The sequence below is a fragment of the Branchiostoma lanceolatum genome, chromosome 3 (assembly GCF_035083965.1).
Source record: "Branchiostoma lanceolatum isolate klBraLanc5 chromosome 3, klBraLanc5.hap2, whole genome shotgun sequence".
Classification (NCBI taxonomy): domain Eukaryota; kingdom Metazoa; phylum Chordata; class Leptocardii; order Amphioxiformes; family Branchiostomatidae; genus Branchiostoma; species Branchiostoma lanceolatum.
Genome location: NC_089724.1, coordinates 676,439 through 690,000, shown reverse-complemented (window position 1 = coordinate 690,000; position 13,562 = coordinate 676,439). Strand labels below are relative to the sequence as shown.

The 13,562-nt window shown below is 43.9% G+C and overlaps 2 protein-coding genes across 2 annotated transcripts; both read left to right on the top strand.

Annotated features, from left to right (window-relative positions):
* The first annotated feature begins 133 nt into the window (after nt 1-133).
* Nucleotides 134-6,959, top strand: LOC136429620 (uncharacterized). The gene is made up of 6 exons (XM_066419514.1): nt 134-389; nt 1,141-1,572; nt 2,699-2,922; nt 4,588-4,771; nt 5,295-5,327; nt 5,675-6,959. The coding sequence occupies exons 1-6, from the start codon at nt 149-151 to the stop codon at nt 5,830-5,832; spliced, it is 1,272 nt and encodes a 423-aa protein (XP_066275611.1). The 5' UTR covers nt 134-148; the 3' UTR covers nt 5,833-6,959.
* Nucleotides 6,960-8,972: 2,013 nt separating this feature from the next.
* On the top strand, nt 8,973-13,346 carry LOC136429166 (putative defense protein 2). The gene is made up of 5 exons (XM_066419044.1): nt 8,973-9,319; nt 10,059-10,278; nt 11,152-11,246; nt 12,126-12,241; nt 13,284-13,346. Exons 1-5 carry the CDS (start codon nt 9,124-9,126, stop codon nt 13,344-13,346), a joined length of 690 nt encoding a protein of 229 aa, XP_066275141.1. The 5' UTR covers nt 8,973-9,123.
* The last annotated feature ends 216 nt before the right edge of the window (nt 13,347-13,562 follow it).

The following is a 13,562-nucleotide window of genomic DNA, read 5'->3' as shown; positions in this document are numbered from 1 at the left end:
TACAGTAAGTCCATACAATAGAACATTTCAAGGAAAGGTAAAATATGTTATACAAATGGTTTGTCTTCCAAGGGATAATTGTTAGTGATATATTGGTATATTTGATTTAGTTTACATCGAGAATATTGAAAATTAGGTTTGATGTCTAATGCAGGTACGGAACTACGGAGACACCACGCATGACGTCACCGCCTTCAAACTTGAGACGTCCGACGACAAGTCGACCTGGACGCAGGTGTTCTCCACCGGCGGCGTGCGTGCCGGTGTGAAGACTCCGCAGCCGTTCCAGGGCTTCTACGGAACCGGTCGCTACTGGCGCTTCACCGCCACCCGCACGGCCACAGGGTGGCAGCCGTGGCTGGTCAAACTCCAGTTTTGCGGCATCGAAGGTAAGAACTAGGCTTGCTTAACGGTCGCTGTCAGTACCCTGTTCGGGGCGTCTGCAACAAGTCTCAAGTTCAGGTATATAGATATATTCATTGTTTGTTTGTTAGTTTGTTTGTATTGGACGACCCAATTGCTGTTTCTTACTGTTATTGTACTTGTCTATGTAAGTTGTATTTTTTTTCCAGAGGTGATGTTTAATATTAGCTTTAGCTAGAGTGCATCACCTCTGTGTCCTGTATATTCTTCTGTTGTTTAATAAATAAAAAAAATAAAATAAAAGTCTCATGTAGCCGAACTATAGTCATGCCTTTAAGTACTAGAGCTATCAGTCAAGGCAAGGATTAATGTGTTCAAACATTCGTATTTTCCGAGAACCATAGTAGAATGGAATCCATTGTCATCAAATACTGCGGAGGCATCCTTGCTAGATAGCGATTACAGTCAGATGTGCAAAGAGTATGTGTGACATGCCGTTCAGTGTGATATAATCAGCTGCTGCTGCGCCGCGTGCCTGCGAAGATGGTGTGTTACGCCGAAGGGTGGTTATACCGGTACAGAAAGAGACACTGCACTGACTTGTAGCTAACGGCCGGATAGACTTCCGTCCGTCTGATTAGACCGTTTGGTAAAATAGTGTCATTGAGGACTTTCGGGACTGGTTTGACAATATTTCAATGAAATAAACAGAATCAGTCATTCTTCATCCCAAATTTACTGCTCTTTTTTTCAAATTTCTGTGATTTCGGTTGGCAGGGCGGCCGAATCACAAAGCCGTGGCGGTTCCCGGAGGCGGCATCACCGGAGCCGGCAACACGCCGACCAACGGGCCCGAGAAGACGGTGGACGGGCAGCCGGGGACGTTTTGGAACCCGCAGGGTCTGCCCAGGAACCACAACAACTGGTGGATCATCTTCGACTTCCAGACGGTCTACACCCTGGTGGCGATGCAGATCACCAACTTCGGAGACACCACACATGACGTCACCGCCTTCAAGCTGGAGGCGTCCGACGACAAGGTGACGTGGAACCCCGTGTACTCCACCACGGGCGTCAGGCCGGGGACCAAGCAGCCTCAGCTGTACGGCGGGTTCTCCGGCACGGGCCGCTACTGGCGCTTCACGGCAACCCGAACACCAGCAGGATGGCAACCCTGGCTGGTCGGACTCAAGTTTTACACCATTCCAGGTACTGCTGTTGTGTCGTCATGTAACGTTTGTTCCAGGTACTGCTGTTGTGTCGTCATGTGACGTTTGTTCCAGGTACTGCTGCTGTGTCGTCATGTGAAGTTTGTTCCAGGTACTGCTGTTGTGTCGTCATGTAACGTTTGTTCCAGGTACTGCTGTTGTGTCGTCATGTAACGTTTGTTCCAGGTACTGCTGTTGTGTCGTCATGTAGCGTTTGTTCACGGTACTGCTGTTGTGTCGTCATGTAACGTTTGTTCCAGGTACTGCTGTTGTGTCGTCATGTAACGTTTGTTCCAGGTACTGCTGTTGTGTCGTCATGTAACGTTTGTTCCAGGTACCGCTGTTGTGTCGTCATGTAACGTTTGTTCCAGGTACTGCTGTTGTGTCGTCATGTGACGTTTGTTTAGGGTTGCAATCAAGCCCATTCCACAAGATGGCGATCGCTCTCTTAATTGGATTTGAAAATCCTTGACGTCTTAATCGGACTATCATGATCTGACATTTGAGTTAGCAGGTTAAAACATCGGTTCTGCTGGTGGAATGACATTTGAAATAGCAACGATCAGCGACAGTGATATCAAGAGCTGCTCCCTACGTTAAACTACATTTTTAAATATATACATTGAGGAGGTTTTGTTGGGTTTGACTTTTGAGGCAGTGGAAAATTGATTTCACGTATCCAAGCATGGCGACAGAGACCGTGCACTTGTAACCAATTTAATTTCCTTCATTTCATACTGTGAGTTTGAAATGAAGATCCTTTATCAAACTGCCCCCTAATGGTCAGGAAGAAAAGAGCTATTCAAAGAAGCCACAAAAACTTACCACAATTTCCAAACGTTTACTGACGAAAAGAAAACTAGAACCCTAGTAACCTCTCAAAACCCACTCATTGTAAAAAATTGGGTTACCTCGTCTTCCACTGCGTCAAAAAAAGAAGTCAAACCTTAAAAGCGTAGAGTGCATTCTGTAGCAGTTTTTAGAATAATCACTTGTTCCACTTGTCACCATTGTTAACCTGCGCTGTGTGTATACTTCTTCTATGTAGTGTATCATGTTGCAATTATCCCTCGGGCAAGAACTTGCAAATAAACTCGTTTATAATGTTCCGTCTACCCCTCACACAGCGGTGGAGAGTAAGGGCGAGGTGCAGGGCGACACCACCCAAACGCACTTCCAGGTCATGGGCATGGCCGTCACGGCGCAGCAGGCAAGGGACTACTGCCACGAGCACCGAAACGGCCACCTGGCGGACATCAAGAGTGCTGCAGTCCACGACTTCGTCGTGCAAACAATCCGCAAATACAGCAACCCCAACGAGAACTTCTGGATCGGACTTCAGGACAGCTCAGTAAGACACACATCTTACATTCAGGACAGCTCAGTAAGACACACATCTGACATTCAGGACAGCACAGTAAGACACCCATCTCACATTCAGGACAGCAGCGTAAGACACCCATCTCACATTCAGGACAGCTCAGTAAGACACCCATCTCACATTCAGGACAGCTCAGTAAGACACCCATCTCACATTCAGGACAGCTCAGTAAGACACATCTTACATTCAGGACAGCTCAGTAAGACACACATCTCACATTCATGACAGCTCAGTAAGACAAACATCTCACATTCAGGACAGCACAGTAAGACACACATCTCACATTCAGGACAGCTCAGTAAGACACATCTTACATTCAGGACAGCTCAGTAAGACACCCATCTCACATTCAGGACAGCTCAGTAAGACACCCATCTCACATTCAGGACAGCACAGTAAGACACCCATCTCACATTCAGGACAGCTCAGTAAGACACATCTTACATTCAGGACAGCTCAGTAAGACACACATCTCACATTCATGACAGCTCAATAAGACAAACATCTCACATTCAGGACAGCTCAGTAAGACACACATCTCACATTCAGGACAGCTCAGTAAGACAAACATCTCACATTCAGGACAGCTCAGTAAGACAAACATCTCACATTCAGGACAGCTCAGTAAGACAAACATCTCACATTCAGGACAGCTCAGTAAGACAAACATCTCACATTCAGGACAGCTCAATAAGACACACATCTCATATGTAGTACAGAGCAGTAACACACACACATCTCACATGTAAGACAGCGCAGTTAGACACACATCTCACATTCAGGACAGCTCAGTAAGACACACATGTTACATTCAGGACAGCACCCTAAGGCACACATTTTACATTCGGTACAGCTCATCAGTAAGATGCACATCTTACATTCAAGACAGGTCAGTTAGACAAACATATCACATTTAAGATAGCACAGTAAGACAACATCTTACACTCAGGGTAGCACAGTAAGACATACATCTTACATTCAGGACAGCTCAGTTAGACACACATATCACATTCAGGACAGCTCAGTTAGACACACATATCACATTCAGGACAGCACAGTAAGACACACATCTTACATGCAGGACAGCTCAGTAAGACACACATCTCACATTCAGGACAGCACAGTAAGACACACATCTTACATGCAGGACAGCTCAGTAAGACACACATATCACATTCAGGACAGCTCAGTAAGACACACATATCACATTCAGGACAGCTCAGTAAGACACACATATCACATTCAGGACAGCTCAGTTCAACACTGGCCAGCACAGTAATTGTGGGAGATCGTTCATTAGGCTAGCATACAAGACTAGTAATGAACTATTCCAGCTTCAAACCTGAAGATCTCTAACCTTGTGACTCAAAAAATGTCATTGTTTTTGTATCGTGGCGTCGGTAGGGCGACTGTTTGATAGAGCGTTCGATACTCACCATGCCCCGACGTTGTGCCCTTGGGAAAGGCGATAGTCCTACCCTGACAGTGGAGTGACGCCCACTGAGCCTCTTCGACTAATCTGTCAAAAATGTGTGGAAAAAAAACACTCGGATTTGGTGCGCAGATGTGCAAAACATCTGCACATTTGTCACTGAGAGCCGTAAGTTAATTATCATTGTTTTTGTCCCGTGGCAGGGAACCTCCGGCTGGAAGTGGGCTGACGGAACTGCCCTGACGAGCTGCTCCTACAAGAACTGGTCCCCCTCGGAGCCCGACCCGCCCGCCAGCGGACAGCAGTGCGTGCAGATGGACGCCACCAACAGCTTCAGCTGGAAGAACGACTACTGCAACACCAAGAAGTTCTTCATCTGCCAAACCGGTATGTCATTTCGTCTAGTCTGTATAGCCTCCAACAACTTCCTACGGGGCGTATGGATCGTAGGATTTGGTAGAAAAGGGAATAATTAGCCAGTAGGGTCAGTCCACGGTGTAGATCACATTTCGCCTGTGTAGGAAATGAAACCCTGGCAAATATTCTCTCTATAGCCGGAGTAGTTAGTCTGGTAGAGACTATATAGTCTGTATAACACAAACTCCCGCTGTCCAGGGCTTTTATGACCCCTCCTCGGTTGACCGGTTACGGGCTGCTGCTATAGGCGCGATTCAATCGGGCTACATGTCGCCAGAGTAAGGGGTTAGTTGGATAGAAAGATGGATACATTATTAGAAAATCATTCATGCTCGAATTAGTCCTTCCAAGCCAGTTGCAAATACAATGTGTAATGGGTGCTATAATTCTCTTGTTAACAGTAGAAGGATAAAGATAGATAGATGGTTACAATGATGGATAGACAGGTGTGCGTTCCCCTTTAGAAGTTGACACGTGCTCATTTTTTCTGCAGGACCCGGGGATACGCGTGCCTGTGGAAACTCAGGTGAGATGACTCATCCGTATCATCATTGGACTAAAACGTTATTGGTGTGATGTAATTAATCAACGGTTGATAACTAACAGCTGATTTCAAACTCTGCTCGCCAATCCAAAGCAGTGCAGAATAGGTTGCATGATTTACCTATCAACAGTTGAAGTTGAATGTGCGAAATCTCGATGTTTTTTTTTCTTTTTAATCCTGCTCTATTTTCTATATCACCAAACTATCACACTCACTGACTTTGCAGTCTTTGAAATTTTGTTTTCTGAAAGAATATGTGTAATACTTCTGTTGTCATAAACCTGAACCACCTTTAGTTATACGCCTTTACTCTGTACTCAAACGTCCAGCTCGCGAAATCGGACCCGAATTCAAGAATGTTGAGGAGGAGATGGCAGAAGACGTCGAGGAGGTCCTGGAGGAACTAAAGGAGGTCGAGTTTCTGGAGGAACTGAGGAAGATCGAGGATGAGCTGGAGGATGTGGAGGAGGAGAAGGAAGAAGAATGAACGGAGGAAGAAGCTAGAGGGAGAAGGAGGAGGCTGAGAAGATGTAAAGGATGAGGGGGGAGTTGAGTGAGATGCAGGGGAGGAGGATTACCGAGATGAGAAAGATGTAGAGTAGAAGAGAAGAATTGAGCTAAGAATGATGTTAGAGGGAGAAGGGAGTCGAGAGAGATGCAGAGGAGAAGTTGAGTGAGATAAAGAGGAGGAGGAGGAGGAGGAGGGAGATGAGAAAGATGTAGAGTAGTAGAGGAGGATCAAGCTAAGAATGATGTTAGAGGGAGTTGAGAGAAATATAGAGGAGAAGTGAGTTGAGGGAAATGTAGATGCGGATTGAGCTAACAATGATGTAAGAGAGAGGAGGAAGAGTGAGCTGGGGAGATGTAGAGGAGGAGGAGGAGGAATGAGATGAGAAAGATGTTGAGTAGGAAGAGGATTGAGCTAAGAATGATGTTAGAGGGAGGAGGGAGTTGAGAGAAATGTAGATGCGGATGGAGCTAAGAATGGTGTTAGATGGAGGAGGAGGAGTGAGCTGGGGAGATGTAGAGGAGGACGATAGAACCATTGCGATGATTCTGCTATTCTAGTACCATAGAAAATCTTCTGTTTCCTTCATATATCTTAAGATAAACGGGGGGTGTCTGGGAGGGTTTAGCGAAGACAATAAAAGGAACAATGGTCAGTTTCACAGAGACTAAACTTATCTTACGTCTCACATGTTAGCTAACGTGCATGTCAGACGCTTATAATTACTAACTAAAGGCAATAGATTGACTTCAAACTTAGGGTGTATCGGGATATTTACTTTAACAGCGTGATTGTTTGAGTGAGGCGCCAAGAGGATAGTTGTAATTTTAGAATGCATATTATTACAAGCCGTTTGGGATACGTACTTGTCGTAGTACACTTGTGGCACATTGTTGCAATACATTGATCACATAGCCCTGCACACAAAAGTCAGTATGCAATAATAACTTTATAATAGAATGTTTGCATTTACGTATCATTTTGTAATACCTACTAGACGAGCAAATGTAGAATTTGGTTGTGTGCTTTCACTGTCTTTAACAGGTTCAGCTCTTGTAGAACCTTTACTGAAGTCTGCGGTGATTAAAAGGTTAAGTGGAAAACTATTGAGTCCGTTTTCTGTGTCTGACTCTAAGAAGATATATTCAGTTTTAGTTTCCAACAACTGAGTTAGACTTGGAACTGCGGTCAACAAACCGTGTCATTAGTAGTTCAATGCAGGTAAAAGTCAAAACTGAGTACAACACATGCATAGCAAACACAAGCTGGCAAATGTAGCTTCCTGAAGGCTATGATGGGAAACAAAAAGGCCCTTTTACCTTTATTAAGTATCTATCTGATGATACAGCAATGAGAGAGGGTAGACTTCACCCCCTTACCCATACTGCTCTGCGATCCTTCCAATTCCAAAGACGAAAATAGCAATACCTAAAATGTCCGACATTTAGATCACACAGACAAATACACACGCATACACACACACAGGTATACATATACACACACACAGGTATACATATACACACACACACAGGTATACATACACACACACAGGTATACATACACACACACAGGTATACATACACACACAAACTGATACGCACACATGTACTAAGAAAGAGACAGACCCCCACACACGAACAAAGACATGCACGCAAAAAGAAATGCACATGCACACGCACACGTACACACACACACATACACATACACACAAGCACTTACACATATAACCATCATCATATATAAAATATCACATAAAATAAACACATATAGACGCCCGCAGACATACACGCAAAAACACATACAGACACACACACACACATATACACAGAAAGACACACTCACACTAACACACAAAAGCACATATACACACAGGTAGACAGAAGGACAAACACACATACACACAGATATGTCCACATATAGACGCGAACACAGAAAGAAATATATACACATATACACAGAGAGATAAACAAACTCACACTTATACACACAGAGAGACAGAATGACAAACACACACATTAAACTATGGTGGTAAAATGTAACGGACGACCTCCCAATAACGCACACGCAAACAGCTCTCCTTTTTTTTCGCTGAACGAAGCCATTGTCCTACCAGGCCATATAAGGGGACAATTAACTAATAGGGGTGACTACAGGGCATCACATGTAAAGCAGAATGCTCAGAACACCTGGAGCCTTACGGTTATAAATTATTCAGGGCCACCTGTTGAGTGTTTCCTGCGTGGGCCTGTTGCTGCTCGTCGGGGCTAGACAACATAGACAACATAACGTAAAGTTTACAATGTTAGAAACGTTGAGTGCAAAAATCATTATAAACTGGTTTATTCTCATACATCATACAAACAAACAAAATTGAATACACTTTTGTAGCCCGAGGGCTAGATTGCAGTGTACTGTACAACAAGGCTCGCAACCTTATTTGCACTTAAAAAAATACACATGAGAAACAGTTCTGCAAGTATTGGATACTCATCAAGAGACAATAATCTACAGATTGTTGTAATATTATTTTCTATCTGACCCTTGAACCCGTTTGAAGCTACCTACTAAGCTTTATAGACTTAGGATGAAATTAAAACTGCGTTATTCGCTGACGTCAATTGAAAATTGAGTATCAGTAAAATGTTAAGAGAAGTTGTCATCCTTTCCAGCATTTATGTTCGATTTTCTTAACCTTTGTCTTTGGGACTACGAAATTGAGGGCCGATCGCAATGGGAATAAATTTCATGTCTAAGAGTAGGGCGGTGCCTTCGATAGAATCGACGTATGTTAAACCCAGAAACTATGAGTATACCATAAAAATACCAACAGACCACATTTGAACATACTGCATGGGTGTGAAACTTCCTGTGAATATTAGATGCGAGTTTAACATAGCGACACCCCTGTGCTATTGTTCTCAGCCCGCCGTGGGTGGGGCCGTACACGCCCAAACATCATCATTACACGGGTGGGTCACGCACAGTTCTGGCCGCAACGAAAGACGCATTTCTCCTGCATCGGAAATCTTAGACATTTGTTACTAATCATTCTTCCTACGCGAATCGCACCAACTCTGCGGTACTGTGGGTACAGGTGGGAATGTGAGCCACGCGGGTGTAGGGGCGGAGATCTGTACCGACGGTTTGCAAGCGTGTTCGAAGTTTCTAGGCGTTTCACGCGACTCACTTTGTAACTACGGTACAAGTTGTGCTCCAAGAGGCTTAGAAATTTAGTAACTTCTAAATTCCTATCGGATCTTCACCAACGCGATGTGGAGGTTGGTTCTTGTGGCGGTGACGGTTTGGACGTGCCTGTCCCCTGCCACCGGGTACCCGACTGGCGCGCCGTCGGAGCAGTGTCGGGCCATGATGCCGAACCACCACGGAGCCAACTCGTCCGATGACGCCTCGCCGTACAGACTGGTCCCGGCAACAGCTACCTACACACCCGGGGCACCCATGTCAGGTATGTGTTAACGTTAGGTACACACTGGTACACGGAACAACCACCTACATACCCGGAACACACATGTAAGGTATGTGGTAAAGTTAACTACACTTTGGTACCGCTACAAATACCTTCACACCCGGGACACGTATCCCTGGTACGCAGTACCGTGAACTACACTCGTGTACCCATAACAAGTACATTCACAATTTGACCACCTATGGCAGGTACGTAGTACCGTTAGCTACACACCGGCAGTGACAAGAACTACCTACAGACCCAGAATACATATGCCAGGTACGTAGTACCGCAAGCTTCACACTGGTACCTGTAATAAGTACCTTCACAATAGGGACACCTATATCAGCACACCAAGAAGTGCTCAACACCTTTCTAAAACCACAGATGCCGCAAGTAAAATCGTTTTTTAATGCGTGTAAAGAGAATCATTCAAAAGTAACAGTCCTACTTTTAAATTCTTTTTTTTGACAAACAAATGGACTCATTGCAACAGTGTGCAAACAATGGGGTTGAAAATAAGTAGCAAATAGCTAGATGTAGTTATTCTACTTCTCTTTTCTATCAATTTAGTATGCTATTGTTTATCATGTAATTGTCTCATATCTATTATTCTTATATCATTCTCTTATACCGTGACTTTTATCGTGTATTTCATACATCATTTTATGTTTTCATATTTGTTTACAACTAGCCCCGATGCGAGGATTTTGTAATAAATATCCTATCTTGATTCCAGTGCGAGTTGAGGGTGGCCAGTTTAAAGGCATCCTCCTGCACGCCCGCCGTGCGCACGACGACCACTCCCTGGGGACGTTCGTCGGACCTCCGCAGGGGTTCCACCACGTGACCTGCAACACATCCGGGGACTCCGTCACCCATAGCGACCGCACCAACAAGAGCGCCGCCATCTTTGACTGGATCCCGCCGAACCCCGGGGCGGGGGATGTCGTCTTCAAGTCAGTTTCTCCCATCTTTTGCACGATGTGTCTTCTTCTAGACCCGCCTAAAAGGAACACCGAAACTTTGTTTAAAACTCTGCTCCGCCTTAATTGCAGTCTCGTCAGATGTAGGGCAAGGTTTACTTTTGAAAATTTATTCTAGAACAGAATGCAGAAAAAAAAGGCGTAAAACACCACAAATTAGCCAGATCCTTATATTTGCTACAGAATTACACATTTCTATTTTCACACGAGTTTAAAAACCTCGGCTTATTTCATTCTTTGGGTTCATACCCTTCACTTCATACAATTAATTGCTCTGTCGCTTCATCGTGACGTAGCAAATGTCCTTGCCAAGTAATTTTCTGTTGCTGCAGCTCATAAATTATGTATGAAAAACCAAATGAGAACAATGACACACCGCCTGCACAATGATGTTCCATTACTATACTATATGGGAGTGCTTCAACTATATGCAAAGCTTCAAAATAGTATATTCTAACAATACCAATATTTTTTTCTGATTTTGGAAGCTCATAAACAAATGTGGACAAAATGCAAACTGGCTAACAAATCGATTGCTGAAGCATATACATAAAACAGAGCTTCTTGGTTATAATTCATACTGCCATTGTGAGAAATGTATTCGTATCCATTCAACTACATCTACGAATATTTTCAACAGGTTTGTTTTTATCAAAGGATCTTAGTGTCAATAGTAGCGAAGATGAATAAATGAATAAAATGACATTTTCGAGTGCACAAATTGTGCTCCTATAGTGTATGCCCTCTATAACGCTTAAGGAATAACATAAGTAAAAATAAATCCAATAATAAACAGATTAACATTGTCGAAACGTTTAGTAATTGATTGCACTGTCCTTCTTTCAGGGCCACCATAGTAAAGAGCCACAAGGTCTTCTGGACAAACGTCACTTCCGGAACTGTAATTGACATCACAACTGTGTTAGCGACCACGCCGTCAGGTGAGTCGAGCACCGGGCCTAAAGCTTCATCTTATCCTGGGCGTTAGTGTCTGTTATCTTGAAACACACAAATAGATGCTTAGAGATGCTCTTTAATACGAAAAATGTACTATCTGTGAAAAACGCAGCCTATGGGCAAGTGGCATAGCCGGAAAATTCATCTAAAAGCACTTAATTTGGCACATATGTACCTTGAATGTATTTTGAGCATATCTATATGCTAGTCATTTTAAGCTAAAAACAGTCTTCAACTAAACACCTAACTTAAAAAAAACGTTGATGAAGGTTAGACACCCAGGTAATAAGATACGCCATAAATAGTTACTCAAACAACTGGATAAAATTTTGAAACAGTCAGACGTTTCCAGTAGCATTCACTGTCTTTCGTCAGTGACTAAGGGCTGATCTGGTAGAACTGTCCTTAGTCACTGACGAAAGGCAGCGGATGCTATTTGAAACGTCTGACTGTTTCAAAATTTTATCCAGTTGTTTGAGTAACTATTTCTGGCGTAAAAAAACAACTTTTGTCACTTCAATCTGTACGTCTATTAACGGCTGAGTGGTCTGAAACCTTGTAGATATATCTGCGACAACATCCAGCCGAATCCACTAGGAAGTCAACTATCTGCAGCACGAGCTACCAAACACAGACTTTCATGTTGGATTCGATCAACGACAGCTGAAAACAGCCAAAACCTATTTTTATTGCTGACTAAAAGTTGCAATGCTGTTTTTTCTATTTCTGAACTGGATCTTTAGATATGGAGTACAGACTTAATGATAAACTTTCTGGACTTCTGAACAACGGCCGAACACAGCCTACACGGCTTTTGTAAGGCGATCTAACAGCTGTCTCGCTCTTTTTCCCCCACCGCTCAGTCCCGACCTCCGACCTGAGTGTGGAGATGCGGCTGACCAGTGCAGACTTCCATAACGACCTGCTGGACTCCGGAACAGCCCGGCACCAGATCCTGGGGCTGGCCGTCAAGGGGGAGGTGAGAACATGTAGCGTAGTGTGCACAGAATTCCTTTTGCAAGCAGACAGACAGGCAACAAACAAACAAACAAACAAACAAACAAATAAACTAACAAAATAGAAACAGAAACTATATTATATGAGAAACGGAACAGCCCGGCACCAGATCCTGGGGCTGGCCGTCAAGGGGGAGGTGAGAATATGTAGCGTAGTGTGCACAGAATTCCTTTTGCAAGCAGACAGACAGGCAACAAACAAACAAACAAACAAACAAACAAACAAATAAACTAACAAAATAGAAACAGAAACTATATTATATGAGTAACGGAACAGCCCGGCACCAGATCCTGCAGCTGGCCGTCAAGGGAGAGGTGAGAATATGTAGCGTAGTGTGCACAGAATTCATTTTGCAAGCAGACAGACAGACAAGCAAACAAACAAACAAACAAACAAACATTTGAGTAACGGAACAGCCCGGCACCAGATCCTGCAGCTGGCCATCAGGGGCGAGGGGAGACCATGTGCCGTGTAACAGATCTCGTCCCAAGGTTGCAAAATAGATTAACAAAACATTCACAAAAAAGAACTCGGCGAGCCAAATGATAACAATGTCATCCGACACAGCACGCATGCGCCGCACACAGATTCTAAAGCTAGCCGCCAAGGGCGAGATGAGACGATGTGCCGCCTTGCGGAATCCATCGCAAGCAGACAAACAGACAGACAAAACACACAATAATATAGAAACAGGGAACTATATATTTGAGTAACGTAACGGACAAGCCAAATGGTCATGATAGCAACCAGACACAGTACGCATGCTCCGCACAAAAGTTGCTATAATAATGTGTCACTTGCGCCATGCGTTGACCTTAATTCCGTTATTCGGGATATGACCCAATACTTGTCCCTACATGCAGTCTCAGTTCTAGCGTTTTAAAGAAAGGGAAGCAAAAGAGTAACAGATTCAACACAAAAGGGATCAAAACCCCGTTTCGGCATGCAAATATACATTTAGAAAAGTTCCATACTTTTCGTCAAATGTGATTTTCTTTTAACAGGTTGACCGTATCTTTGAGGACCATCCCCACTACCGGTCTTCTCACGTCAATCACTTCCGGTAGGTCAACCTTAACTACATCAACGCGGATTTTATTCAGTACATTTTGTCTTGCTTTCTAATATCTACTGGTCTTTTTTCGTTTGTCAGGGCAGTGTCCTCACGAGCGTGACGTGTTGATTTTTTGGATCGTGACGTGATGATTTTTGTGTTCTCTAGGCAGGGCAGTGTAATCACGAACGTGACGTGATAGTTTTTGTGTTCTCCGGCCAGGGCAGTG

Bases quoted from the DNA above. Each gene is read 5' to 3' on its own strand.
- LOC136429620 (XM_066419514.1), top strand. From the start codon at position 149: ATGCAGGTACGGAACTACGGAGACACCACGCATGACGTCACCGCCTTC. The intron at 390-1,140 runs GTAAGAACTAGG...TTCGGTTGGCAG, and splicing joins CCAGTTTTGCGGCATCGAAG to GGCGGCCGAATCACAAAGCC. The intron at 4,772-5,294 runs GTATGTCATTTC...TTTTTTCTGCAG, and splicing joins GTTCTTCATCTGCCAAACCG to GACCCGGGGATACGCGTGCC.
- LOC136429166 (XM_066419044.1), top strand. From the start codon at position 9,124: ATGTGGAGGTTGGTTCTTGTGGCGGTGACGGTTTGGACGTGCCTGTCC. The intron at 10,279-11,151 runs GTCAGTTTCTCC...TCCTTCTTTCAG, and splicing joins GCGGGGGATGTCGTCTTCAA to GGCCACCATAGTAAAGAGCC. The intron at 12,242-13,283 runs GTGAGAACATGT...TTCTTTTAACAG, and splicing joins GGCTGGCCGTCAAGGGGGAG to GTTGACCGTATCTTTGAGGA.